The sequence below is a fragment of the Thunnus maccoyii genome, chromosome 10 (genome assembly GCF_910596095.1).
Source record: "Thunnus maccoyii chromosome 10, fThuMac1.1, whole genome shotgun sequence".
In the NCBI taxonomy this organism is placed as follows: domain Eukaryota; kingdom Metazoa; phylum Chordata; class Actinopteri; order Scombriformes; family Scombridae; genus Thunnus; species Thunnus maccoyii.
The window spans coordinates 25132282-25160051 of NC_056542.1; the positions used below are offsets into that span (position 1 = coordinate 25132282).

The 27770-nt window shown below is 39.7% G+C and overlaps 3 protein-coding genes and 1 non-coding gene across 5 annotated transcripts; 3 read left to right on the forward strand and 1 right to left on the reverse strand.

Annotated features, from left to right (window-relative positions):
* Positions 1 to 1223: 1223 nt before the first annotated feature.
* On the reverse strand, positions 1224 to 3501 carry mrpl32 (mitochondrial ribosomal protein L32). The gene is made up of 3 exons (XM_042424365.1): positions 3295 to 3501; positions 2849 to 3051; positions 1224 to 1967 (listed from the first exon to the last, which is right to left on the reverse strand). The coding sequence occupies exons 1-3, from the start codon at positions 3395 to 3397 to the stop codon at positions 1716 to 1718; spliced, it is 558 nt and encodes a 185-aa protein (XP_042280299.1). The 5' UTR covers positions 3398 to 3501; the 3' UTR covers positions 1224 to 1715.
* Positions 3502 to 4586: 1085 nt separating this feature from the next.
* Positions 4587 to 8748, forward strand: psma2a (proteasome 20S subunit alpha 2a). The gene is made up of 8 exons (XM_042423638.1): positions 4587 to 4692; positions 5237 to 5313; positions 6101 to 6233; positions 6529 to 6651; positions 6758 to 6839; positions 7009 to 7082; positions 7580 to 7637; positions 7744 to 8748. The coding sequence occupies exons 1-8, from the start codon at positions 4652 to 4654 to the stop codon at positions 7858 to 7860; spliced, it is 705 nt and encodes a 234-aa protein (XP_042279572.1). The 5' UTR covers positions 4587 to 4651; the 3' UTR covers positions 7861 to 8748.
* A 901-nt stretch (positions 8749 to 9649) lies between these two features.
* Positions 9650 to 27641, forward strand: LOC121905417 (ATPase family AAA domain-containing protein 2-like). Of its 2 annotated transcripts, XM_042423636.1 has the most exons (30): positions 9650 to 10032; positions 11683 to 11837; positions 12478 to 12533; positions 12659 to 12839; positions 13000 to 13081; positions 13213 to 13294; positions 13768 to 13950; positions 14682 to 14802; positions 15255 to 15269; positions 16245 to 16346; positions 16861 to 16969; positions 17063 to 17178; positions 17399 to 17573; positions 17838 to 17926; positions 18188 to 18347; positions 18527 to 18617; positions 18915 to 19092; positions 19209 to 19345; positions 19583 to 19706; positions 20854 to 21040; positions 21756 to 21941; positions 22062 to 22197; positions 24032 to 24228; positions 24599 to 24758; positions 24973 to 25095; positions 25551 to 25724; positions 25812 to 26558; positions 26829 to 26962; positions 27093 to 27221; positions 27456 to 27641. In XM_042423636.1, exons 1-30 carry the CDS (start codon positions 9835 to 9837, stop codon positions 27486 to 27488), a joined length of 4560 nt encoding a protein of 1519 aa, XP_042279570.1. In that variant the 5' UTR covers positions 9650 to 9834; the 3' UTR covers positions 27489 to 27641. The 2 variants fall into 2 exon arrangements, with proteins under 2 accessions (XP_042279570.1, XP_042279571.1); XM_042423637.1 differs by lacking the exon at positions 15255 to 15269.
* Positions 21231 to 21365, forward strand: LOC121906446. The gene has a single exon (XR_006098633.1). It is a non-coding gene; the product is annotated as a small nucleolar RNA SNORA5 (small nucleolar RNA).
* Positions 27642 to 27770: the final 129 nt, after the last annotated feature.

Here is a 27770-nt window from a genome sequence, read left to right on the forward strand (position 1 = left end):
CAACATCCGGTTTCATCGAACTGTGAGGGTGAAACTGAATCAGAGGGTGTACGATGGTGTGACTGAGGCAGTGGAAGGTATGTTGGATTCACCCCAGCAAAAGCAGCCTATTCCTGCAATACAAGAGCCAATATTACATGACTTCAACTTGGCTCTGAATCCTGCCCAATAAATATTGTCGTGGCACCATGATCATACTCTCACAACAAGCATCCAATCATGTTTAATGAAGCGGCTATTCCATTCCAGTTTTATTGATACTAATATTCATATTAGTGTTTACACAAATACATTTGTGATTTTGAAGATTCTAAAAAACTCTTAATCCTCCTGTAGGCCATGATTTTTAATAGCAAATGTCCTTCAGCCACGTAAAATAAGACCCTTTTAGATCATTGGACTGGACGGTCAATAAAAGTATTAAATGGATGTTTGAGATGCCATGAAGACTGCAGGCACGTCATAAAAACATTACATTTCCTTTTATTAGGCCTCACAAACATTGTTGTTTCATGTTTTGCTGATATTGATATTAACTCTACTTTTTGTAGTGAAGAAAATCAATCACTCATGAAAAACTTCAACTCAACTGTAATATTAAAGCCAAATTACACACATTTCAACTTCATATTTAAAATGTTATAACATATTTTAAATGCAAAGACCCCAAAACTGATGTTATTGTAATGGTTATAATGGGAACAGTTTTTATTCACAGATGTTGAAAAGATGACCTTTTTTCTCGGTTTTCCTTTATGATTTTATGACTCTCTAAAATTTCCTCAAAACAAAAACAGCATATGCGCAACCATTATAATGACATTTTTGAACACATTTAGAACTTAATCTTCTTTTACTTTATTTTATTGTATTATTTTACTGACTGTGTTTTTCTCATTATCATCGTCCTATATGTCTCTTGATTGAAATTTCAATTTGCAGTGTCTAACTTAGACATCCGATCCTTCCTGGTTTGTAAAATACAAGGGAAAAGCAACACAGATCCAGCCACCTGTACTAGCCCTTGAAGTTCCAATATGTTTAGAGTGCTGAGCTCCAGGTTGTTAAGTTCCTGTGATGGAAAAGCTTTTTTTTTAACTGTGTCATGAATTATAGGCAGTAGTCTGCCTCAGAAGTTAAAGAAATGTGTATAAAAAAATGAATTATTTAACAAGTGTAACAGGAAGGTCCCTTTAAAAAAAGATGAACAAAGTCGATAAATATGATTTTTCATTTTCAAATAATAGATTTATTGTCAAACATAAAATAAGATACAGTACATTTCTTTCAGTTGAAAATCTGACATTCTTTACATTAAGTAAGAATCAGTGGAAACAATGACCAAAAAAAAAAAAACTAATATGTTGTTTTTTGAGGATTTTTTTACCCGCACATTAATGATATAGTTCAGGATATTCAGAGATAAGTCAAGCTGTCCTGACCTGCAGCAGTGTTTCCTTCCATAACTGTGTTTATGTCTGATATTCATTTATCAAGGCTCCCGGTATCAGTGCTGATCTAACATGAAAAAACAGATCACTTTATGGATTTTGTTTGTAGAAAAAACAACTGATGGATCAACATCTCATATTTACTGAACAACAGATCAGGCAGAATATGCTGCTGAGTATATCACATAGAGAATCTGTGTGTATCTGACCAGACCTGCATCAAACTGAAGGTATGCATCTACATACAGCTGTAATAACTCAGCATCACTGGCTGAACCAGGCAGGCCGCTTCCTGGATCTCTCCACTATCCTCTTGTCTTTGTCCTGCTGGCTTGGTGTCTCGCCTTCATACAGGACGACAGTCTCTGTAGCCGGTGCCCTGAGCGGACCGCCTTCCATTGCTTTAATCTGCTGGCGAATCAGAGAAGTCTCCCTGCACACCTTAGCGTAACAGAAGCCACACAGGATGTGTTTCTGCTTCAGATGGCCACACTCTGGACACGGCTCAATGTTATTCTGAGAGAGAAGAGACAGAGGATGCAGACTGTGGGTCAAATAATGTCACGGAGACACTGTCGCTGTATTACCTAAAACATATCTTTGGCCAATATATGCACAAACACTCACATATATGTGACGAGCTAATATCAGACACCCTCTACTAAAGATGTTAACATTTACACATTTTGCACCTCATGATAAACACAAGTCTCTACACGAGTCAGCAAGTTTTATATTAGCACATAGTGACTGGTTTAGTACAGAAGGTCGTATTGAAACTTAACATGGTGAGATAATGATGTCTTATTGAGGGGTTTTACACTAAAAAAATATCATTGACTATATTGAATTGCATGTGCAATCTCATTGGCAATTCTCGGAGGTTTGTTCTTAGCAATTCTTTCCTTGTGCGCTGAGATATACAGACAATATACACAGCGAGGGAGGGATCAGTCATGTACTCACAAGTGATCTGGTGCTTGCTGTTTTATGAAACTTTTATGGTATCTTTGTGTTTTGTGCTGCTTTGTGTGTACTCTGTTATTGAGGTTTGTGCTTTAATGTATGTAAATGTATGTTGAGTCTTGTGCAGTTTCATATGTATTTTACTGTCACATCCCCATCTAGGGACGGGCATTGCAAACTAGCTTGGGCTATAAATGCTGTGGTATGTGGCTTTAATTCATGCTATATACTGGTCCCCTCGCATATAAACATGAAATAAAATAAGGTCTGTGAAGTGAGTTGACATACAGCCTCTCCAAATATTTGCTAATCACTTCCAACCTATCAGTACAGATAGAGAGGAAGTCTAAGTAAGACAAACATTCTTATAGCTGTGTTTTGATGTGAAATTCCCATTTAAGAGGATCCAGGAGTGTTTCTATTCAGTGTACCTTGACTTTTAGGAGTTTGGCGTCAGCTCTCCTCCTGGTTCGGTTAACCTCTATGGTGCGTCTCTTCTTAGGTACTGCCATCCACAGGATGCCGTCCAGGATGCCAGGAGGCTGCTCCAGACTCTGCTGCTCCTCCAGCTCCTCCTCGACCTCAGGCTGAAGCTGAGGCAGCAGACTGGGGCCGTTCACTGCCAGCGCTGGAGCTGCACACAGCAGAGAAACACTGTTATCTTTTATCACTACTCCGGTGAAAAACAACTCACCAAGTCCAGCGTGACCGGAACATAGGAGGCAAATATAGAAAGACGACTAAGAGAAGATAAAGCTGCTGATAACAGGTACTGAGAGTTAAAACTTTGGTGAAAGTAAACGTAGATATGTGTGTGTGTCCTGATAGCATGGTTAGCAGTAGCTAACTAACCCTAAGCTCCAGACAGTCTACTCACCCAGCTGTCTGTCTAATGTTAGTCCCGCTGCCTGCAGCAGTCTGCTTTCAATGTGGAGCAAAGAGCATCTGAGGCTGTGCACTAACGCCGATAAATTCATCATTTTTGTTGTTAGCACGTTTTCGCTCCTTCTAACATGTCAAACAGCTCACGGTCATCGGGATACAATACGTCATTAAACACCGACAAGAAACTGCACTTCTTCGTCTGTTTAATTGTTGCAGGACAAGACGGATTTGAGCATTTTATTTCCATCTAGTGGTCAATATCTCCAACTGCACTTTAGTGCCTTCATACTCTTACGCATCTCAAGTCAATTCTCCAAAACAAACTATAGATAGGCTAGCTCTGAACTATAGAAACTACCTATAAAGTTATAGATAGTTTCTATAGTTCTATAGAAACTATCTATAGCCATACAACTATCTATAACTATACAAATTATCTATGACTTTATAACTATCAATAACTATAGAACTATTTATGAATGTAGAACTATCTATAACTACATAAACTATAACTATCGAAACTATAGCCTTTGCCTCCAGTTATCATCTCTTACTGGTACTATATTATCACCATGTGTTTTTAAGATCTTGCTTAATTGTGCTGTGAAATTCAACTGGAATATATTAATTTCTATCTTAAATTGTGTGTAGGATGTTAATATAGTTTTTAAGATATGTGTTAGTAGACAAAGAACAAATGTGAACCTTTAGAAAAAAAAACTTGTTCTATTTTTTTCATTTCAAAATTGATAGACACATAAAAAGAGCACAACAATTTATAATATCTCTTTTATCTCTTTCATTGTACCACAGCATTACTGTCATTGTCTAACATACTGGTGTATTGATGATGCTGAATAATAATCATTAACAGAGTATTTCCTTAATTCAGATTATAATTATTTATTAGCAAAATTACCTTGAATATGTGTCATTTTATTTTAAGACACAGAAATGATAAATCAGACGGAATGGTTTAACCTTTTATTGGTTTATTTCAGTCTCTGGCCGTAGGGTAGCACTTAACACAACATTAGTCACACATTAAAAGCAGTTGATTAGTTGATTAGTGTTTTGAATTGACAGGTCACCTATCTATCTATCTATCTATCTATCTATCTATCTATCTATCTATCTATCTATCTATCTATCTATCTATCTATCTATCTGAACGAATGAATTAATTAATATATATGAATATGAATTAAATTGAAATCATATTATCGGGTTTATAACGTAGCCTGGTGACACCAGGATGCAGTTCACACGCAGGTTTATAGGCGGCGGTGTTCAGTTTGAAATCGATTCGCGAGCCGCTAATCAACACAGAGCAGAAGAAGAAGAAGAAGATGGCGGAACGAGGCTACAGTTTCTCCCTCACCACATTTAGGTAAACTTTGTCAAAAAAGCCATAAAATTGAAAAAGGCATCCACGTTTGCTGGCTATAGTGGTTGTTGTTTGACAACGGCTTGATAAAATGAACGCACGGTTTTCTATTTTAGTGAGAAAATAAGGTTTTTGGAGCCGTTGTAGTCGATGCACTGTCATTGCCGGGTAATGAATCGGCTAACGTTAACGTGAACTGTTAGCACGCTGGCTAACATGTTTTCAAATGAAACAGTCAAGTAACCATTTGTTGTTGTTATCCATGATAAAGAAAACTTGATTAATGATTGTATTTGTGAGCCAGTTGTTGAACAGACCGAAACAGGTCAGCTTTACTTGCAAAATCTCTCGAGACGAGCGTAAAGTTAGCTAGCTCAGATGAGTCAGTTGTTTTAGCTTTTGCTTTCAGTTTCGTCGTTAATTGTTGTTACACTATCAGTCTGGCTTTGCAACTGCAGTAGTTGTTATATCAGCTTTTTGTGTTCGTGTATTTCTCCTCTGCCTCGCAGCATAATAATAATGCAGCATCCTGTTTTTGTATCTGCAGCCCTTCAGGTAAACTGGTCCAGATTGAATATGCCCTGGCAGCGGTAGCAGCTGGAGCACCTTCAGTCGGCATCAAAGGTATGGAGTCACCGAAATGTTTGGACCAAAAGTGAGCCATGAGTCTTTCTTTGAGGGTTATTGCACCATCGTCAAGAAAATCTTCAACTAAGTGGGACACTAAACTACAGGAATTTGAAGTCTGGTTGTTATCAAAAGATGCTACAAGATGTGTAATACAAAGTAACAGTTGTTATTATTACTGGGTGTATTTAAACAGACTCAAATTGGATGTAGAGCTGTTACTGGTATATTATTGCTCTCTTCAGAGTAATTTTTTTTGACGTGAATGTGCAAAATGTCAAATGCAGAGGACATTTGACTGTAGGTTAAATGTGGCAGGGGTGCACAGTTTGGAGAGTCTAACCTTAACAAAAAGAGAGCTAAACATTTTTATTGATAAACTATATAAAAGTAATACAAGTTTTGCTTTTCTGACTGCATAAAAGTAAAATCAGTGGGTTGAGCTAAGAGACCTTGGTGCAGTAACTTAAGTACTCACCAGCATCTGTAAATGCCATGGTCAACTAAGCCTAGATGAAGCTGGTTTGAGATTACAGTTTGGAGAATTTAACCTTAATAAAAATAGAACTGAAATTGATTAGGTAAATTTAACAAAGTGCATAAAAGTAATATAAGTTCTATCTTCCTACCTGCAGAAAAGTCAAATCATTGGGTTGAGCTAATAGATGCTGGTGCAGCACTAAATGCTATGGTTGACAAAGCATAGGTGAAGCTGGTTTGAGAAAATGATCATTAGTTAGGATCTGTAAAGACACTAATTGTGATGCTCTCTTTGTTTTTTCAGCTTCTAATGGAGTGGTCCTGGCGACAGAGAAGAAACAGAAGTCCATTCTGTATGATGAGCAGAGCGTTCATAAAGTGGAGCCCATCACTAAACACATAGGCATGGTGTACAGCGGCATGGGGCCGGACTACAGGTGGGGATTCTTTGTGGTTTGAAAGAATCAGAGTGTCAGTGTTTTGTTCTGCGGCCACTTGATGCAACAATATTCTAATCCTCACCAGCCTGTTTGCATGGCTATACTGGAAGGTTTTAAACCCTCAAGAAATGTCATGTATTCTACATTACTATCAACCATTTTCCAAAGCGTTCTATAAAGTTTTTAGATTGATTACCTGCCTTCCAGATAGTCAATGGCTTCAGTATTAATGTGTTTGTATGACCACTGATCCTCACATACACAGAAAAATTAACGAGGTCTGTCCTTGCAGGGTTTTGGTCCGACGAGCTCGGAAGTTGGCACAGCAGTACTTCCTGGTTTACCAGGAGCCAATCCCCACAGGCCAGCTCGTCCAGAGAGTGGCCTCTGTAATGCAGGAGTACACACAGTCTGGGTGGGTATATAAAAAAGACAATTAAATGCACGCTGCTTATAGACATATCACCAGATGTATTCGGCTAGCAGTTTATTGATTTGAGCTGTGTTGTTTTCTCCTCCAGTGGAGTGCGTCCTTTCGGGGTGTCGTTGCTGATAGCTGGATGGGATGAAGACCACCCCTACTTGTTCCAGTCAGACCCCTCTGTATGTTCTGTTGTTCATTTTCATATTTGTCATATCTGAATCTGACACATATTCCAGTCATATTCTCAGTTTGCGGTAATTCAATGTAAAGACTATACTCTTGATAATACTGTATATGCCTGAAGCATAACTTGTTCCTGACTTTTTGTCTTCTGTTTCTGACTGGCAGGGTGCTTATTTTGCATGGAAAGCCACAGCCATGGGAAAGAACTACGTAAATGGAAAAACATTCCTTGAAAAAAGGTACATGTTTACAGTAAAAGGCATTTTCTTTGTAATGAATAGAATAAAATGATGTGTGCAGTAAATGTGTATATATGTGAATTTTGATGGGCTGAGCTCGGTAGTTGCTGTACATTGTGTATATATATTACAGTTCAGTTATATTCATCTCACAGAGCAAGGGCTCTGTGTGTTTACTATGACTCTCAATGATCAAAGTTGATAAATACAGGTGTAAAAAGACAGTTTATTGTGGTACAATTTAGAGATATAATCAATTTAAACTTGTGGTTCAGTTTGAGGCATTTTTTAGCATTGTCATGCCTTTTTGAGCAAAATCAGAAGGAATAGAAATCGTTTGTGTTACTGATAAACTGCAAAACAACAAAAGAAAACTATAACCGGTATGATGTCAGCGCAGATACAACTGAAGCCCCAGTTTGTTCTACAAATAAACCTGAAGAGTACGGTGAAACTTTTTAAAATTGGTAGATGACCACTTTATTTTCATTCTCAAGGTATAACAATGATCTGGAATTGGAAGATGCCATCCACACAGCCATCTTGACTCTGAAGGTATATTGTTTGTTATAACAATACCTGAGGCATTAAAGTCTTTCTTCAGTGTAGCAACGTCTCTCCTTTTATCAGTCATTGACACTCCCCGATTTTTGTGTTTCAGGAGAGTTTCGAGGGTCAGATGACAGAGGAGAACATTGAGGTGGGGATCTGCAACGAAGCCGGCTTCAAAAGACTCACCCCAGCCGAGGTGAAAGACTACCTGGCAGCGATTGCGTGAACACCCCCTGCCTGGTGACGGGTCTCTCTGGCCACATTTCAAGACGGAGACATGACAGCGCAGTAGCCAACAGTTGCATGACACATCTTTTTAATACACCACAGAATCATTCATAAAGAGTTTGACATTATTGTGTTATGTCTGTAAAGTTTCTGCCCTGAGAACATGGAGTATGCGCATAACTTCACTATAACCAGGATTATTAATGTGAGCTAGCAGGATTAGACAGACTGGTGCATATTTACTGAAGGTGACAGCCTTTGTGTGTGTGCAACTAACTTGGCTGCCACTCACAAATGCACTCACTTGACTCCCATCAGTGATAAGTTGTCACATAACGAATTGGCTTTGTCAAAAACGTGTATCCGTATTGTGAAATGTGGCAGTTGGCTACTGTGCGTATGAGAAGGAATGTGGGCTCTGATGAGTGAAATCTCAAGTCTTCCACTGAATCCTTCAATTTTCTTATTTCTCATTAATGTTCCAGCAGCAATGCAATTTTTCTACAAATCAAGCACTGCTTTATGCATTTATTAAAATCTGATCACTTGTAACCATTGCTGAGTGTGACAAAGGGCCAAAAAATTGAAATAACTAGTCAGGCCAGACAGATCCTTATGTGGGTGATTTGTTCATCCTGAACTTGTTTCCCCTCAAAGCTCCTGACTGCACTTCATCAGCACTCTTCAAACACACTAGAAAGGGGGATAAACAAAAGCAGCAAGAAGGGAGGATCCAGTAGAAAGCTTGAGATTTTACTTAAGGAATCTGGTTGCCTGTACAGCAGTTTTACAAAATGTACTTTTTTTTCAGGCTAGAAACAATTCTAGAGTTTGTATTTTCTCTTCTGGTATCTGTCAGTTATTCAAATAAAAGACAGTGAGTTCATGTTGTGTGTGTGAGTCTTAAATTTAAAGCCATTGTACCGTTAAAACATGTAACATGTCAACATGCTGTCAGCGGCTACGTCATGGTCTGTGTACATCAACCGGGACACCTTTCCGAATTTTACATGTATCCCTACGCCCATGTTATGAATAATAAAAAAGTACTAAGACAGCAAATAATCACAACAGCACTGACCATCCACATCTGGTGCATCTCTGCAACTATGAAAATAGTACTATTATGATTATGCTACATTTATAATTTAGCCAACGGGTCTATTTTTTGAGACCGCTTTATTGAAACAATTTTATAGCACTTTCTGTACACAACTTGAGTCTACAATCGCAATATTGTAAGGGGGATTAATTGTAGTTGTAATAAAAAAATAAAATAAAATGGTAAATACCTTGTAAGGATTAAAGTGGTTATAGGTTTAAACAGCGTTTTTGTTTGTACATTCAGATACTGAAAAAATGTATTGTTTGATATGGACAGTCTGAAAAGTTTTTTTGGCTTTTTTCTTAAGAATTTGGATTTGTGACTATAAAATTTGGTCAAAATAGTAAGCAAATTAATCAGAACTGTGAACAGAGAATCCTGTCATATGCAGTGAATACAAACAACACATTTTCCAAAGTAATAAAAAGTGAGGGTAAATATGATCACCAATAAATTATGACAATTTAATCCACAGATGTTTTGTATGTGTGCAGGACTAAAATAAATGTAGCAGTATTTCTCTGAGCTCCCAGCAAAAGGTACAGCTTACATCAATGTCTTTCTTGAGTTTCTGCAAATCATTATTTGTTGATTAAAAAAAAACAACAACCTGTGAAGCGTTTTAAATGATATCGACGGATCTATTTTTCTGTGCGGCAGCTCCTCGATAGTTACGTCACAACCTCTGATGACGTTTGTGGCGCCAGAAATCAGTTTAGAGAGGAGCTTGTGTGTGTCAAGCTGGAGGATATTTGCCGTTATCTTTGCTGTGCTGGCGGCACTGTGAGCGTTAGGACACTTTTTTAAGGGGGGATAGTGGCTGATTATCCGTCGTTCATGCTTGTATAAGGTCAGTTTGGAGTCAAGATGGTGATACTACGCAGCAGCGGCACTGTCGGAGCTGAGTCGGTGGCGACAACTCCGAAGCGGAGGTCGATGGAGTTGGACACAAGCTCGGAGTTTCTGTCGCTGCTTCCCGCCTCCCAGAGAAAGTCCGCCCGGCTGACCCGGTCCTCCCGGCCCTTGGATGATAGCTTCAGCAGCCCGGAAAACAACACGACGAATGTAAGCGTGTACACATAGACAGCTGGTGTTAGATCACCACTTGTTTTGGTGGATAAAGTAGCTTCAAACGCAAACTTTGCTGTCATATATTGCTAGCGTGCTAAGCTAACTACCCTAGCTACCTTGTCAGCTTGTCACTGACTGATAGAGTAGTAATCATCACTCAAAGTTTCCTAACATTTGACTCAACTCGTGTCTCTCTTTGACATAGATTTTTTCGTGTCAGGTATAACGCTCACTTCTGAACTCTCCAGTTAAAATAAACAAATCCTCTAAATATTAATGTTTTGTTCAGTGTTGTTGTGCGTCATGGTCCTATAATAATAACGTTTGTAAGTTGTTAGACCAGGCTGTAAATTAAAAATGTCAGTACGCTAGATGTTATAAATGTCTAAGGTGGTGTGTTTTGGTATTTCTGTAAGGCAGTGGTTCTCAAAGTGCGGTCCGGGGACCCCTTTGGGTCCTTGAGGGGATTCCAGGAGGTCCCCATCAAAAAAGGGAATAATTTATATTCACTATAATTCCATCCATTAGTAACACAATGACAGGATGTATAACTATTGTGGTCATGGGTTTCATACATTTTCTGTAATAAAACATCTAAAAGAAAAAATCCTATCAAATGGGGGTCCATGGTCTAATTTATTTATGTCAGTTTAGGGGTCCTTGAAGTGAAAAAGTTTGAGAACCACTGCTCTAAGTTGCAGTTGTAGGGATTTGATTGGTTGGCAGGGGGATATGTTCATTCATGAATTCATTCTTTCGTTGAGTCATTCAGCTGGGAAACAAAACAAAACAAAATGTGCTTAATAGACTGTAACCAAACTTTTCACAGAGTCACTATTTTGTGAAACCGCACTGCAGCTTTAGCATGATTAACCTCTATTCTACAAACATATACTTTATCTAGTATATGTGTGTGTGCACGCTTGACATGAATGTTCAGTTATATGGGTCATTAACTGATAGTTGCATGACCTTCTGAGAACAAACTAGTTTTGAATAATGTGTTGCTTGAGTTTTAGGACATTATTCTTATTCTAAAAACAACACACTCCCTCACAGACAGAGACAGATAACAAGAACCTTTATCAGATTGAGTGCAGAGGCAGTGGTCAGTAGCAGCACCCATGGGGCAGATAGTGTTGTAGTGACTCAAAAGTCAGATATTACCGCATTTGCTGCTATGAGGAGCTGGCCTTTAGCTTCCAGTCATTCCAGTCATGGGACAGTGACTGCTACCCAGCAGCCCTATCTTTGCGGTTTACTACAGATAGAAAAAGTCATTGATTTATTTTAAACGACTAATCCACATACTTATACATAGCTCATGTTTGAAATGTATGGAGTTAACATGTTGTAGGAACATTTACAGATTGTAAAATAGAATTTCAAATCCAAGATACTAAAGCTGAATTAAGTTAACTGAAGTAAATGTGGTTACTCATAATTTCAGGTGTGAACTGACCTGCACTCCTGTTGACTCAGTAAACATGGCAAAGTAGGGAACCTCCTGCAAAGACCTGGAAGTTAGGAAATAAATATACTTTATGTTATGATTAACTTGATTTCCTTATTCAATATAGTAGACACTCTTGAACTTCTGCTGTTTATACTGTAAATTATAAACCCATAATGTGACCGTGCCAGGGACACGCTGATATGAAGCAGCAGGAGGGAAGTGGTCTCCATCACACTCCGAAGACCCGAGAACAAAGAGTTAAACTGGAGGTCTCCTTTGCGGACATGGAACCAAAGACCAGCAGCCCTGTGAATGAAGACAAGGCTGGAGGCTGCTGCACCAGGTAATACAGTCAGTTTAATAACTGTTTGATTATTAGCAATACTTTTAACAACCGCTTTTTAAGGGGTCATGGTAGGGGTGTTTGTCTGCAAAGTAGTGAGGATTTTCAGGTCAGGTATTACAAGTGGAAAACTTATCACCCACATAAAGTGATCAATGGCCATCACAGAGGGGCCCAGAAATAAAGGCAAACATGTTTTGTCTGTAACTTGACACTTGCATCAAACATTAAATAACATGTAATATCTCTGTTCTTTACAGTCAGCTGGATTTCCTCATATAGGACAGTTTCCACTGATTATATATGTATTCTTCCCCTGCAAATTTACCTCACAGCCTACTTTTGTAAACAAGTCTTATTATGTTTTTATTTATTTATTTATTTTTTTGGACAGTGTTGATGTCAAAGAAAGCAATACATTCTCCAAATTAGGCATGCAACTAACAATTATTATTGATTAATCTGCTAATTATTTTGTCAGTTAATCATTTGGTCTGCAAAATGTCAGAAAACAAAGCAACAAGAAGCAGGAATTTTTTGCTTAAAGCTGACATAAACGATTCAGTTATTATCAAAGTATTCAATTATTTTTTTGTTGATCAACTTATTTTTGATTTGTGTTTGTCCTTTCTCTCTTCAGGAAATCCTCCAGGCTGCAGAGAGAGGGGAATGCGTCCAGCAGCAAGCAGCAAGCAGGTGCGGTATGCTACCATATCTTTCTATAGTTACACAGCACATGAAGCACGTTAAACAGAAATGAGTATTTAGGAGGGCCTGTACTACTAACAGGCTAACAAAAAGTGTTTCTGTTCATGCTCAAGATGTTCCAGATGAAGTGGAGGGGTCCTCCACTCCCAAGAGGAGCCGCTTTAACCTGCAGAGCCGAGAAGTGGAAGAAGAGGAGGAGGAGGAGGATCGCTCCGTACGACGTAGTTCCCGAATCACCAGATACAAACTTGATTCCCGAAATCAGTCAGTGCTCTACGACCGCCTCATCACCAAGTGAGTTCAATAACATTCACTGCAGTGTCTTTAGTCTCCCTCCAACACTGTGTCAGTTTTGTATCACCATAAGTAGTACCCAGCTCACATACGCAAAGCTAATGAGTAATCTCAGTGATGAATTTTGATAAAATCTGATGAATTCTTCCTCCTCCCTTAGCACTGCTGAAGCTGTTCTCCAGAAGATGGACGACATGCAGAAGATGAGACGCAGACTGAGGAGCAGAGACACTGAAGAAGAGGTAATAATCCACACTCCTTATTCAAACATGGCATTATGTAACGGAGGGGATTTTGCTGTTTACTGTGCAACATGTTACAAACCTCTGTAATCATAACGTTAATCGGAATTTAACTTGTTTTCTGTGAGCAGCTGGGAGTGTACACCAGGGGCAGAATGGGAAGGTCTCTGAGGACAGACGTGGAGAGTAAAGACACACAGGAGGAGAACCAAGGTGAGACAGATTAGATTTAACAGCCACTTCATGCAGGCAGCTTGGGATCGAGATCAAAATATGCTTTATTTGTTTTGGGGAATATAAAGGCATGTTGTTCCTGCTCCATTCAGTGCTGGAGAGAATTCATTCAGCTTCATTCATCTCAAGCCCCCAAGTTGCTACTAGACGTCTAACAGCCAAGTGTGTTTTCTTCATCTTAACTTCGATGGGCTATCATATCATCAAAAGCAGAATTGTTTACATTTTGTTTTAAAAATGGCAATCAGCAATATATTTTGAATAATCATTGTGAGGCTCATTTTTATTCACTGGCAACGATGTGAGTTGTTGTTGAGTGGTTTAATTATTCGTAGTGTCTCTACACTACTGCATGGACCTCAATGTGTTCAAACGTTTAGCTTAAACTTTGTATGTAGATCACATCTTAATATCTCTTTTCTTTTCTTTTCTTTTTCAATTTAAATTCACAGCAGGGGATGAGGATGATCATGATGAAGAGGAGGAGGAAGATAGAGAGGATGATGATGATGAGGAGGAGGAAGAAGATGACGACGACGATGATGATGATGAAGATGGCGAGGAAGAGGAAAACCAGAAGCGTTATGACTTCAGACAGCGAAAGACTGTGGTTCGCTATCAGGCCCCACAGGATGGTACTGCTTCTGTTCAGCTCGACCAATGAAACAATAGACATTTTGATATGTAACAGGTGTGAATAATAAAATTAACGATGGCTGCCTCAGGTTCAGGGTCCTGGTACCGTGTAGCGTGCTGTCATGGGACACTGGAATAGAACCGAGCCATCGTTAACGTTATTAGTAACACTTGTGCTTTTCCTACTATGACTAAGCCTGTTGTGAAAAAGCCCTATTGATCATTAGATGGATCGATTCAACTCTATTGCCATTACACACAGAAGGCACCAGTACAAAAAAACGCAGTTAGAATCCAACCAGACCAGCAAACAATAGCAAGTGCTTAGATCATGTTCTTTAAATGAGAGATGTGCCTTCATGTTAAAGGGTTGAGATACAAAGAAATCTCTAATTTGTCCTAATGTCCCAATATGACAGTTGACATTGTTCAAATTAGTTTAATTTACTTCATAGCAGAGCTTGGTATACCCCTTTTTTGGGAGGTAGGGCTACTTTGTAATATACTCTTACAAAGTAACTGGATTATTTGTTAGAATTCTTAAAGCAAATTTGGTACAGGAGAAAAAAAAGATTAGTGACATTTACAGCTTAGTCTTTCTCTGTCCTCTCATACTTGTTACATAGTTGAATATTTTTGCTAAGTTATAAGCATGCCCTATTAAATACATTCACCTGAATATCTGCTAGCTTTCCACTGAATTTGACATTTTGATTAAATGTTTTGTCAGAACCCAGAGAGCCCAGGAAGCGCAGCATGTACTTCAAGGACCACTCGTCTCCTACCAGACGCAGGTTCAGATTCAGCTCCACGGCCCCCAGGAGCCCCTACAACAGAAGAAGAACCAGCCTGTTAGTATGACAACTCAGCCACCAACCATTCAATATGAAAGTATGAATGTGAGAAGTAAAACATCCGCTAATAAGGGATTTGTTTTCTCAGTAACCCTTGATGGTCCGCTTAATACCACATAAAATAGTCTTCCAACTTACTGTAGGACACATTTGACGAATTATCTTGAAACGTGACTCACAGTTAGGTTTATCAAAGTTTATTCTGCAAGAAAAAAACATTTACGCAATCACTTCTGAATGGCCTGATAGCTGTTACGCTTACTCATATCTCAAACACACACACACACAGAAAGAACATGGGCCAAACATTAAAAAAGTTGTTTCTTTGATCTGTCCTGGTGTCATAGTGCTGTCTCTAATAGGCTTTAGTATCATCATTGCATGTTAAATCCATCCCAAAATTCCCTTTTTTCCTCTTTTTTTTCTGATTCTCTTCCTCCCACCCTCAGGAGTAGTTCTGAGAGGTAAGACCCCAACTACTTATCTTTTGTTGGTGTTTTTTAGTCTGTAGTTTGTTTTTCGGGATGCTGTCTGTTTCTGCTAACACCGTGGTTGTGGTGGGGGGGGGCACTATGGTTGAAGTATTGGGATGCCGAACCAACATCTGAACTTTGTCACTGTTTAAGCATTGTTGAATGTCTTTTAGACAAACAATGAATACATTTGTTTTAATGCTTAAATGAAAAGTCTTTCAATTAGTTGACATGATAGATTGCAATGTCTCTGTTGCAAATCTGAAAATGTGGAATTGGCAGCCTTTCAAAAGTTTAAAAAGGGGATGCTCTTGATTTTGATGTCATCTGTTGATCTTCTTTGAATCATCAAACAGCAAATATTACTAACACTGTATTCCTATATTTCCATTTTTGACTGGACACCATCTTTTCATCATTTTGTGTTAATTGATATCTTCCTTTTTTGAGTTTTTATTTTTTTATTTTTATGTGCATCTAATTAGAAGTTTCCCTCACATTTAAAAAAAAGTTGATTTGTCAAAATAACCATTTAAAATCACTTCTGTAAATCAAGCACCCCTTACGTGTTGTTCAGATAGTATGTCAGTGTGGTGTCATGAATGGTGACGGTGTCATTCGAAGTGGTTGGATGAGTTGCCCCCGTGTTATTGTTGCACATCATACATAATCAAATACTGCCTTTCTACTAAATCCATGCATTGTTACTATTGTTTCAACAATGTGTATGTTTGTGTGTATTTGTGTATTCATGAAAAACAGCGATACTTTCTAATCAGTGAGTAGTAATTGTGGTGTGTTTGTGTGTGGAATATGAGTGTCTTGGCTTACTAGCATTGATTCCTGTGTTGTTGCAGAGAGTGACATCTGTTTATGATAAACTGATAGTCACCATGGTACAGATTGGATTAGAGCTAATGGGTCTTTTGGGTGGGGGGGGTTTTTTTGCATCTTTTGCCATTACAGACGGAGACACGCCATCCACAGTAGCGACTCCACGTCCTCCTCTTCAGACGATGAGAAATTCCAGAGGCGGAGAAGTAAGAACAGGAGCAGGTCGGTCAACAGGTGAGAGCAGCTGCAGCTGTCATAAACAAGTACAGGTAGACAACAGTGGTGTTTTGAACACAAAGGTGGGCGACAGATGATAATTCCAATCGGTCAAAAAACTAATGTGACAGCAAACTTTTTCCCAAAAAGTTTACTTTCACAATTTTATTAAATTATATCTTAATTACTGCACTGCAGAAAGTGGGTGAATAAAACACATAAAGCTTGCAGATTTGTATCTTAAAGATAACTTTTATAGAAGTAAATTACACTTAATTACTGTTGTGACCTCTTGAGTCCCTCAGTAATAATATTTTACATATTTCCACTACCCATCTTTTCAGTTGAACAATGATTTTCTACAGTAATATATACAGATAGATCAGTGGGATCACTGTCTTAATGTGTTTCATACAGTATACTCTTATTTTTGTACAAATCTCTCAGGACAATCCATATGCTTTTGCTGTAACAAATCAAAACTGCCGTATAATGAGATGTGATTCTCATGTGTTCCCTTTTTCTCGTGCAGATGTCTGCCTATGAACCTTGTGAAAGAAGACCTGCTGGGGATCCACAAGGACAGAATGAAGATTGGAGCCAGCCTCGCTGATGTGGACCCCATGCAAATAGACAAGACGGTAAGCTGCATGGACACAGACAAAGATGAAAGATTAGTTGGACAGAGAGAATAATGAGAAAACAATCTGACATAACAATCTTTGCGACCTCAGGTGCGCTTTGACAGCATCGGAGGTTTAAGTAGACACATTTCTGCGCTGAAGGAGATGGTGGTCTTCCCGCTGCTCTACCCAGAAGTCTTTGAGAGGTTCAAGATACAGCCACCCAGGTAAACTATTTGTGTTAGTCAACAGGAAGAAGTGTTGATGCTTTGCAAATTAAAAATGTCATCAGTTATAGCTGTGCATTTATTTTACGTTCTGTGGATCAATATTTTATTTAAGTGTTCTTTTGAGAGCAACCAAAAAGTATTGTTTTATATGTGTTAACATCTGTATATTTTACATGCCTGCTATTTATGTCTTTTCTGTATTTCTCCTGGTTTTCAGGGGCTGTCTATTTTACGGTCCTCCAGGCACAGGGAAAACCCTTGTAGCCAGAGCGCTGGCCAACGAGTGCAGTCAGGGGGAAAGAAAAGTGTCGTTCTTCATGAGGAAAGGAGCTGATTGCCTCAGTAAGTGGGTGGGAGAATCTGAGAGACAGCTACGCCTGCTGTTTGACCAGGTAAACCAAAGTGGTGGTTTCAATGTTCTCAGTCAAATCCAGTCAGAGATTTTCACATTTTATTTGAATGTTTTTGTATCTCTTAACCATACAAAACCAAAAGAAAGAATTTCATAAAGCAGATACTTTGAAACCAACACACTATACTGTATTTGGACACTTTATTAACAGAATAAATCAAGTTAATGTCTGTTCCTTTTTAGGTATGAGGTCTGAAAATAAACCAAATTCTAACTGATTGAATCTGTACTGAATTCCTCCCAGGCATACCAGATGCGTCCGTCTATCATCTTCTTTGATGAAATTGATGGTTTGGCTCCAGTCAGGTCCAGCCGACAGGACCAGATCCACAGGTGAGCAGCTGTTCTTAGCTTATGCAATACGTGTGTGTTACTGAATAGACCAACTGCATGTGTAATGTTGTTAAATGTTGTGCTCCAGCAGTGATTTGAAACAACTTTGATGCAGCTGCAGCTCAACAAATTCCTTTTAGAACTAAAAGTCACTACTTCACCCTGTATTAAACCTTAATTTGGCTCAGTGTATTGCAGTCATCTCCCCTCTGTTGCAGTGAGTGAGAAAAACTTAATCAGAGTCCGCTTCTGTCTCTGTAGTTCCATTGTGTCCACCCTCCTGGCTCTTATGGATGGATTAGACAGTAGAGGAGAGGTCGTAGTGATAGGAGCCACAAACAGACTGGACTCCATCGATCCAGCTCTCAGACGACCAGGACGCTTCGACAGAGAGTTCCTCTTCGGCCTGCCGGACAGAGAGGTGAGATACTGTAGAAGGATTGCGATGCTTGGCAGAGGCCATAAAAGAGAGAAATGACATGTAGGTTATAGTCAAATCATCAATCTTCAGACACACATTATGTTATGCTTATGTGTACTCCTGCTTATGTGTAGCTATTTTTTCTATGTAGTATTTTTGATGTCATATTTTTATGGCAGGCGAGAAAGGACATTCTGAAGATCCACACCAGACAGTGGACTCCTCCACCTACTGACTCTTTTCTGGAGGAACTGGCGGATAAATGTGTTGGTACGTTTGCACATACACATCTGAGTTTGTTGCTAAGCTTCCGCTCTACAAATAACACATTAGGTTGCAATTGTCCATACTTTATAATAACATCTAAGAAGCCATTTTTATTTTCTAAGAACATACCACATGTTACCATAGAGTAACATTTACCAGAAATGATTATCTACTTTAGCTCCATTCAGAGAAATTCTACAGGAAACACTGCACAAAGCTTTGTACACTCAAGACTACAGATAAAAGTTTGCTAATAGTCTTAGTGCCGTTACCAGCAAGCTGATTGTCTTTACTTGGTAGGTTATTGCGGAGCAGACATCAAGGCAGTGTGTTCAGAAGCAGCCCTGTGTGCATTACGGCGCCGCTACCCACAAATCTACTCCTCATCTCAGAAACTTGTGCTTGATGTCAACTCTATCGCCATCACAAACAAAGACTTTATGTCTGCCATGTCCAAAATGGTGCCCGCTGCCCAGAGGTATGTCCAAGATAACTTATTATTTTGCTTTCCTTTTTTATTTTAATATTCTTACAGCCCCAGGGTTGGTTTCTTGCATATGGTTATTGAATGAACGTGCTGATTGTGATTCACAGAGCTGTAGTGTCACCAGCCAAGGCCCTGATACCTGCCATCCGTCCTTTGCTGAGCGCCTCCCTGCAGAACATCCTCGACACAGTCAGCAGAGTGTTCCCGCACGCTGAGCAGGGCTTAAAGAGGAGGAGAGAACAAGGTGCAGTCCTGCTTCATTTTCTTCTCTAGTTCTGTCTTGCATATATTTATACTGGCCCTCATCTGCCCTGGTGTTCATGTTCATGCATTCTTTCATTTCATTTAACAAATTCATTGTCCCTATCTCCATAATTAATTACAGACTAGATCACACCTTAAATTGTTCATTTGCCAACCACTTTTGGTGCTTCAGTTAGACATCAGGAGTCACTGCTGGAGTGTGTGTGTGTATTTTCAGATCAGCCCTGTGGTTTGTCTGAGGATGATCTGATGTTCAGTGAAGATGAGGACTGCACCAGTGGACAGACCTCTCACTCTCAACTCAAAACACCTGCTGCTAAGGGACTCCTCAACCTCAACAGGTGCGTTAGAGATGATGCAGGAAGGAAATTTTGTGCAATTTGTTTACTTATTGTTTCAGATTTTTGTTAAGTATCGTTATACATAATTTCTAAATTAATTCATTTTTTTTCTTTTTTTTTAAATTTTTAATTTAAATTTTTTTTTAAAATGTTTAAGGTGTAAGAAACAGCTAAGAGGAAGTAAATATTAAAATACTGTATTGGCCCGAGTATAAGACAGGGTTTTTTTTTCCTGGAAATACATCTGAAAAAAGTGAGGTCGTCTTTTATTAGGAGTCTAAACTTTTAAATGTCAATATACGTTCACAACAACAGATGGTGCTAAAAATCTGTAAAACGAGTGTTCCCCTCCTGACTGAAGCGAGCCACCGTCCCTCACAACTAGCCTACATTGCCAGGGATTTTAAAGATGAAGAGACACAGTGATCGTCTCAAACAAAGTGGCTCAATAGTAGGCCAAGTTAATCAACAACTGAGTAACAGTAATGTAATGAATGTTGCCGTCAACTCGACTACTTCACTGTCTCTCCTCTGCTCTGTGTATGTGGAGCGGAGAGAGGAGAGAAACTCAGTGCGACCATAAGTGACAGCAAAGCGCATCGAAGTCACACACTGAGCTGAAATGAAACAAGTGCACATAAATTTGGTAAATAACATGAATGAACATAGTCTCTACTGCGTTTTGCTGTCAGTTATGGTCGCGCTGAGTCTCTCTCCTCTCATCCGTTTCACTGCGGGGGGTGCGATAAAAGTTTTGCTTGTAAAAAGCAAATAAGAGTAATTTAATCCAAGTTGTAAGTCTTTTTCCAAAAATGAGTCTTCTTATAATCAGGGTCGTCTTATCTTTAGGTGAATACGGTAATTTAAAAAATCTTAAGGTGGAGCAAAAGCTACATTGGGAAAGATTAGTCATCTATGGAGGCTGACCCAGTGTAATCCTGGACCCTTTACATGTCTTACTTCATCTCCTTTTTTCTTTATCTTAACTTGACATCACAAGTTCTGTGAGCCATTCGTTGTCCCAGCGACCCAGATCCTTTTGAAGATCATTTAGGCAACTTAATTAGCCCTTGACTTCAGTTCAGTGAAAATAAATCTGAACTCCCCATCCACCTCACACATCTCTCTGCCATCTCTCCTTTTTCAGAAGTGTGTTGAGCCAGCCAACCTCTTACCGTCCCAGGATGCTTTTAGAGGGCCGACCAGGTTCAGGTCAGAGCTCTCATCTGGCTCCTGCTGTCCTCCACACTCTGGAGAAATTCACTGTGTACACACTGGACATGGCTGTACTGTTTGGAGCCAGTGCAACTGCACCAGAAGAGACCTGTGCTCAGGTAAACAAAATACTACTCTTCTAAATAAGATAAAATATTGTAGTAACATAAAACAATTAATCAGATTTGAGTGGCGTGAAATCCAAATGGATATTTACAATTCATACACCCAAGATCCATAAAATTAGACCTGACACAGAACCAATTTAGACTGAAAACGCTGGAGTTTGCTTCTTCACGTCTCTTCTCTTGCAGCCTTGTCAAATTCAGTGTGTTCTTTTCAGTGAACCTCACTGGCCAAAGTGGCTGCCACAGAGAATGTAGTTCATGGGCCCCACTTCCTTCTGTCATGGATACTGGGGATAAATATGTACTACAGACAAATACTAGTATGAAAAAGCCATGATAATAGCAGGGATGAATGAGAATCAGTGTTACCAGAGCTTGAAGCTACGTCTTGAAATTACTCTTTTTTTTTTTTACCAGCAGTTAAACTACTCAAAGGCATTTAATTTATGATGATATTTCCACAGAAAAGCAAACAAATCCTCACTTTTAAGAAGCTGTCACCAGCAAATGTTTATAATTGTTACTTAACTTATATAATTGCAACAATCAAATTGATCCTGAAATCTACAGGATGTCTTTCAGCCTGTACCATCTTATGTTTCATTAAAGTATTATTCTACTAGCCTCTGTAGATTTATGTAAATATCTTTATTATTTGTAAATATCTATTCCATAAGTTAATGTTCCCATGTAACATGCTCTGCAGATTTTTGTGGAAGCCAAGCGAACCTCTCCCAGTATCCTGTACATCCCTCACATCGGACAGTGGTGGGAAACAGTGGGTCCGGCCTTAAGAGCGACCTTCCTCAGCCTGCTCAGCTCCATCCCTGCCTTTGCTCCCATTCTGCTGCTGGCTACCTGCAATCTGCGATACGCCCAACTCAGTGCAGAGGTATGGAAATAAGAGTGATACACTGTTGGCTTGGCACAGCATTAAAAAAAAAGTAGTAGTGGAGTCACACACTCATCTGCAAGAATGTCTTCTCTCACCTCTCACTTTTTCTTGCCACAGGTTCAGGAGTTGTTTCGGGTGGAGTATGGGGAGGTTTTCCTTGTCCCTGTCCCCACCAGCAGAGAAAGAAGAAACTTCTTTGAGGACCTGATCTTAAACCAGGCTGCTAAGGCCCCTGCCTCTAAAAGGAAAGCTGGTGAGAAATAGATGAGTTTGGAAACAAAATCCAAAGTAATTAATTTTTACTTAATAAATGATCTTGTGTGTCACATGACACCAGCATGGTTTGGTAACAGAGAAGGGTAGTGGTGATGTGTCATGTGATACACCCAGCACAACCATTACCTATAACACAGAACAGCACTCAGTGTGGTTAATGTGACTGTTATTAAAATGCCTGGCAAATGTTACTGAAACTGGCTGTGGGAAGAGGGAAAATATAAAGAGGAGTTACATTTCTTTTTAAGAAAGCAAGATAATGTGTTTATTAGATGGGAAGAACAAAAAGATTAAATAGTGCACAATACAGGACATTTCAGGTGCAGGATGTTGGAGAGTAAATACAGAGGACAGTGGAAAGTCTGCACAATGAAAGTCAATGTGATCTTAATGTTGTGAGAATAAATATGACTTTATTTTCAGTGTGTGTATCATGTCAAATTCCCAGTGTGAATAGACAGCGAGAACATCTTCATCCTTAAAAAGAACCATAGTCTAATAAAATCATCGTCTGTGAGCAAAAAGTGTGTGTGTGTATACACTTATAAAGGTATTGAATAAACACAAATGTAGTGTGCAGGGTTGGAATTTCACAGCGGCCATGGCAGCCACGGCCGTCGTTGCCACTCACTCTGGCCACGATGCCCCGAAAATCATCGTACACCCTACGGCCACCATGGCATTTGTGCCCCTGCTACTGTCAAAATCTCAAGATTGCTTTAAAAGTGTTAGTGGTCTTTTGGAACTGCAGCAGTCCTTGCAGCTTGGATTGGTTGCACACCTCCTTTCCAAAACAAACAGTCATGGTGATTAAACCGGTAAAAACACTGAATAAAGCAGTTACACATTAAAAATCACACAAGATGTCCTTGGGGGCTGTGAGCCAAGTTGCTGCTATTATTTGCTCAGCTTGTTCTTCCAGACGTCTGATCTGGTTAAAAGATACAGTTAAAATGACCAAGATCCAAAAGGTTTATCGTAAAAATGTGTCTTGAAACTTAAAAACACTTAAAAAGTTAATTTATGACAGAGTTTCTGGCAGACAACCACAACACAGACGTATTATCTTGTAGGTTTATACTCTTTGGTAGACGCCATTGTGGCAGACAACCACAATGCTGACACATGCACACAAGATGATTATCATCTTGTGCGCGCATACTCTTTGGTTGAGGGAGTATGACGCCATTGACAGGCGACCAAATGAAACTGACTGTTACCTTGATTAAAATGACTGATTTCTCTGGGTTTGAAAATTGTAAACATTTGGGATAATGTAAGATGATGAGTCAGATTAAAGACTCTCTCTCACACACAGTATTGCACTTTGTTTATCGGACTCTGTTGGTCCCAACAAGATCCCTCCTGCTGTTCGGTTTCATTCCCTTATTTGACACACACCCTCCCTCCCTTCCTAGAAGAACAGGAATGGCAATTGAGAGTGGTCAGAGAACAAGTGGAGGAGTGCTTTACTTCCTGTTTTTTACTGTAGGTTTTAGTAAGAGGCATAACTTTAAAGAGACATATAATATGACGACTTCAAATGTTTGTTTTTTTATTGATATTTACAAAGTGAATAATTTATGTTTTTCATGTCACTCATGTTTTTTTCTAATCAGAAAGTCAAGTTATTTATTTGTAAGCTCCAAATCCTCTTATTTCACTCAGTGGCCTTTGTGCCCTAAAAAAATTTGCGACACCAAAGGCCAAATGGCCCCTAAAATGACGAAGTTCCAAGCCTGGTAGCGTGTATGAAGTCTGAGTTTGTATGTGAGGTTCGAGTGCATCTGTTAACTCTTCTCTCTCCTCAGTGCTCCATGCGTTAGAGGTGCTCCCCGTCGCCCCTCCGCCTCCCCCACGTCAGCTGACAAAAGAGGAGGTCCAACGATTGGAGGAGCAGGAGGAAAACACCCTAAGGGAGCTCCGCCTCTTCTTGCGTGACGTCACCAACCGCCTGTCCCAAGATAAACGCTTCAAGGCTTTCACAAAGCCTGTGGATTTAGAGGAGGTAGCTGTTCTATTATATTCTGTTCTCTCCTAATCTAACAATGCCTCACTTGAAGCTGACTCACTGTCGGCCAAGCTGAGAATAATATCGTTGTTGTACTGTCCTCCATCAGGCAAGCAAGTAGGTTTGTATTCAGTCTGCCAGTGTCTTCTTTTATGCTTCCACCAGGGGGCGCCAAAGTCAAGAAATTTTAAAATCCCACAAATAAGGATTTTTAGAAAAAGTAAAATAAATGACTGATCTACAACACAGTGAGCAATTGATACTCACTCTGTTGCTCATATCAACAGATTTTATGCACTAAAAATTCAGTTTGATCCCTTTCCCCCTACAGTTGTACTCACAGCAGCCTCTTGGTCACGTATTTTAGGTTCCAGATTATGCTGAGGTGATCAAGAAGCCCATGGACCTGTCAACAGTTCTCACTAACATCGACCTTCATAAGTATTGGACGGTCAAAGAGTTCCTTCAAGATGTGGATCTCATCTGGCAGAATGCCCTCGAATACAACCCAGACAGGGACCCATCAGGTACACACACACACACATACTCCCCATGCTCACGCAGAACATAGTGTATTATTATTTACAATAACTGATTAGATGATGTAACTGTTCTAATTTATTTTTGTTACATCTATATTTAGTCTGATGAAAGAAATGATTGTGTGTGTGTGTGTGTGTGTGTGTGTGTGTGTGTGTGTGTGTGTGTGTGTGTGTGTGTGTGTGCGTGTGTTTCTTCCAGACCGCCAGATCCGCCACAGGGCATGTGCACTGAAGGACACTGTCCATGCCATCATTACAGAAGAACTGGATGAAAATTTTGAGAAGATTTGTGAAGAGATCAAAGTGTCACGCAGCAGCAGAGGTGAATGCTGTGTGTGTGTCCTAGTTAAAAGGCAAACGTCACATGATTAACTTTGCCCTAGCCTCGGGGATAATTTATTTTATCACTGACATTCTGTGTTCAGTTTTAAAATATCAACCAGTGAAGATAATTTTAGTTACTGAGGGCTGACTTCACTCAGTGACTTATTTAGTAGTTTGAAATACTGTTATGAAGTATTTTACCAAGCTTATGTTTTTAATGTGGTACTACCATATTTGCCTTTTTTATGTTACTCAAATTATTATAGAAATAACTTAAGCTTGTATTTTTTCACCCCTCTCTCTTTAAATACAATTCAACTGTGATTTAAACAAAGGCTGCACAACTGCATCTACTGGTTAAATCAGGTCATCAGTTTCAGAATGTTTATGGTTTGTTTGAGGTGGATGAAAACTGTTTCTTAAAGCTTTTTTTTTTTTTTTTGACCACCACAGGATGCTCCACTGGACAATTTGCTCCCACCTTCTACCATGTTCTTCCTAAACAGCCCAATGCTCCTGCAGAGGCCAAACTTAATGACATGACCCCACAAAGCGAGCCAGCCGGAGCCACAGCTGCAGTTACTCCCAATGCAACTGCCTCAGCTGTTACAACACCTAAACCCTCAGGTAAAAAGTCCCGTAGATAACAAAAAACTAATAATTTAGGTACAAGAATTACAACAAACAAACGTCAATATCTTTCTGTCCCTCCAGCCCAGAAGAAGAAACGCCGGAGGAGTCGCTGGGCCACTGGCGTCTACGCAAAGAAGAAGTCTTCCTCCTCTCCTCATGTGTCCAGAGATGATATTCAGTTAGGTTCCGATGAGGAAGAGGAAGATGGGGATGATGAGGAGGAGGTTGAGAAGGGAGGAGCAGCAGAGCATGATGAGGGGAATGGAGGAGAGGAGGTGGTTGATGTAGAGTCGGTGCCTGCAGCAGCTCACAAAGGTAGTTCTGAGTCCACTGCGAAGGAGCAGGACAGCCAGGAGGAATGCGAGGAGGAAGGGAGAGAGGAGAGGAGTCAAGCTGCTGAAGATGAGCTTATTGTGTGTGCAAACCAAAAACCAGAAAGTGACGAGCAGAGACAGAACGAAAAAGAAAAGGCGGACGAAGCTGTCACAGATCAGTCAGGGGGAAACCACCAGCACAGAGAGGAGGGAGGAGATGAGAGCAGTGAAATTACTGCAGTGAACACTAACAAGCACAGCCACGCTGAAATAGGAGAAAACCAGGGACAATCCTACACAGAGGATTGTGGTGAAACTCACAGTGAAAAGCAGACAGAAACTGAGGCTGAGAAATGTCAAACTGTAACACAGGAAGATGATAGGAGCAGCGAGGTAGCTACAGCAGAGGAGGCAGAGCAGAACAGCGAGGCTGAACCAATGGAGGTGGAAGCAACAGAAACGTCAACCACAGAGCCCTCTGCAGCTGTCAGAGGAGAAGACGACACTAGCACAGGTTGGATATTAACATTGTTGTACACTCAAGGATATAGGAATTTATGAGTGGCTTGTATTTGTATGTCAAATGACAGACCTCTAAAAATGTAGAGAAAATATCAGGGGAAATGCTTCATTCAGTAAATCCATATTGTAACTAATAAAAATCATTAGTGTGATGATGACTCTTCAAGGCATAGCATAGTGCAATCACAGTGACTGTATTGGCAGTCATTTATTATAGTGGGCTAAACATTATATGTCTCCCTGCGTGTATTTTGTGTCTCAGAGCGCAGCGGGAGGCGAATGACTCGGGCTCTAAAGAACGCTGTGTTGCAGCAGCAGGTGATTGATGTGGGGAAGGCTCTGCAGATCCTGGATCAGGAACCTCCTCCTCTGGTGGTGGACAGAGACAAATTAAAGGTGTTTGAATTTTTTCTGTTCTTCTTTCATCCTGTACTTTTGGGTTTTTCTTCAGATTAGAGTATGAAATGTGATGTTGTAATCTTCCTTTAATCTTTCTCTCCGTCATGTTTTCCTTTGCTTTCTCTAGGAGCTGTTGGAGAGCGTTGTGACCAAGACTGACGGCTACGAAGTCTACAAGCTGGAGAAACTCTACGCTCTGCTCTGCCAGAGCATCTATAGACACAGACGAGACTACAACAAAACTGCACTAATACAGGTTAGTATTACACTGTATTGCAGAGCAGATGTGATCTGGAGGCCTTTTTCAACGCAGACATTTGACTTGTCATAGCAGGAAAAGCACAAGTGTAACTAATGACCTTAACGATGGCTCAGTATTCAGTATTGGTTACATTTCTATTTCATGTTATTAACATGGAAGGTTATTTTTGCCTAAAGTACTTTCATGTTTCTAATCTATTGTCCTTTCCTCATCTTTTCATTGGATCAGGAGTTGGAACAAGAGATTGAAGACTTCTGTTGACTTTTCTACAGCCCATCCAGCCTTTCAGCTGTGTAAATATACAAACATTAGTTATATTTTGGTAGAAATACACAGGCACATCTTTTTGTGCACTAACTAAATCTTTGTATTACCTCTTTTGTTTATATTTAAATAAATAATTTTCCTCTGAAATGGTGCTGTGTGCCTTTTTGTGTGCTCAAGATGAACATCACACTACAACTGTAAGATTAGCAAATGTATGACCTTTGCCATGAATTTTAGCAAACCCTGACTCACTTGTCCACTGCAGTGATAATATCT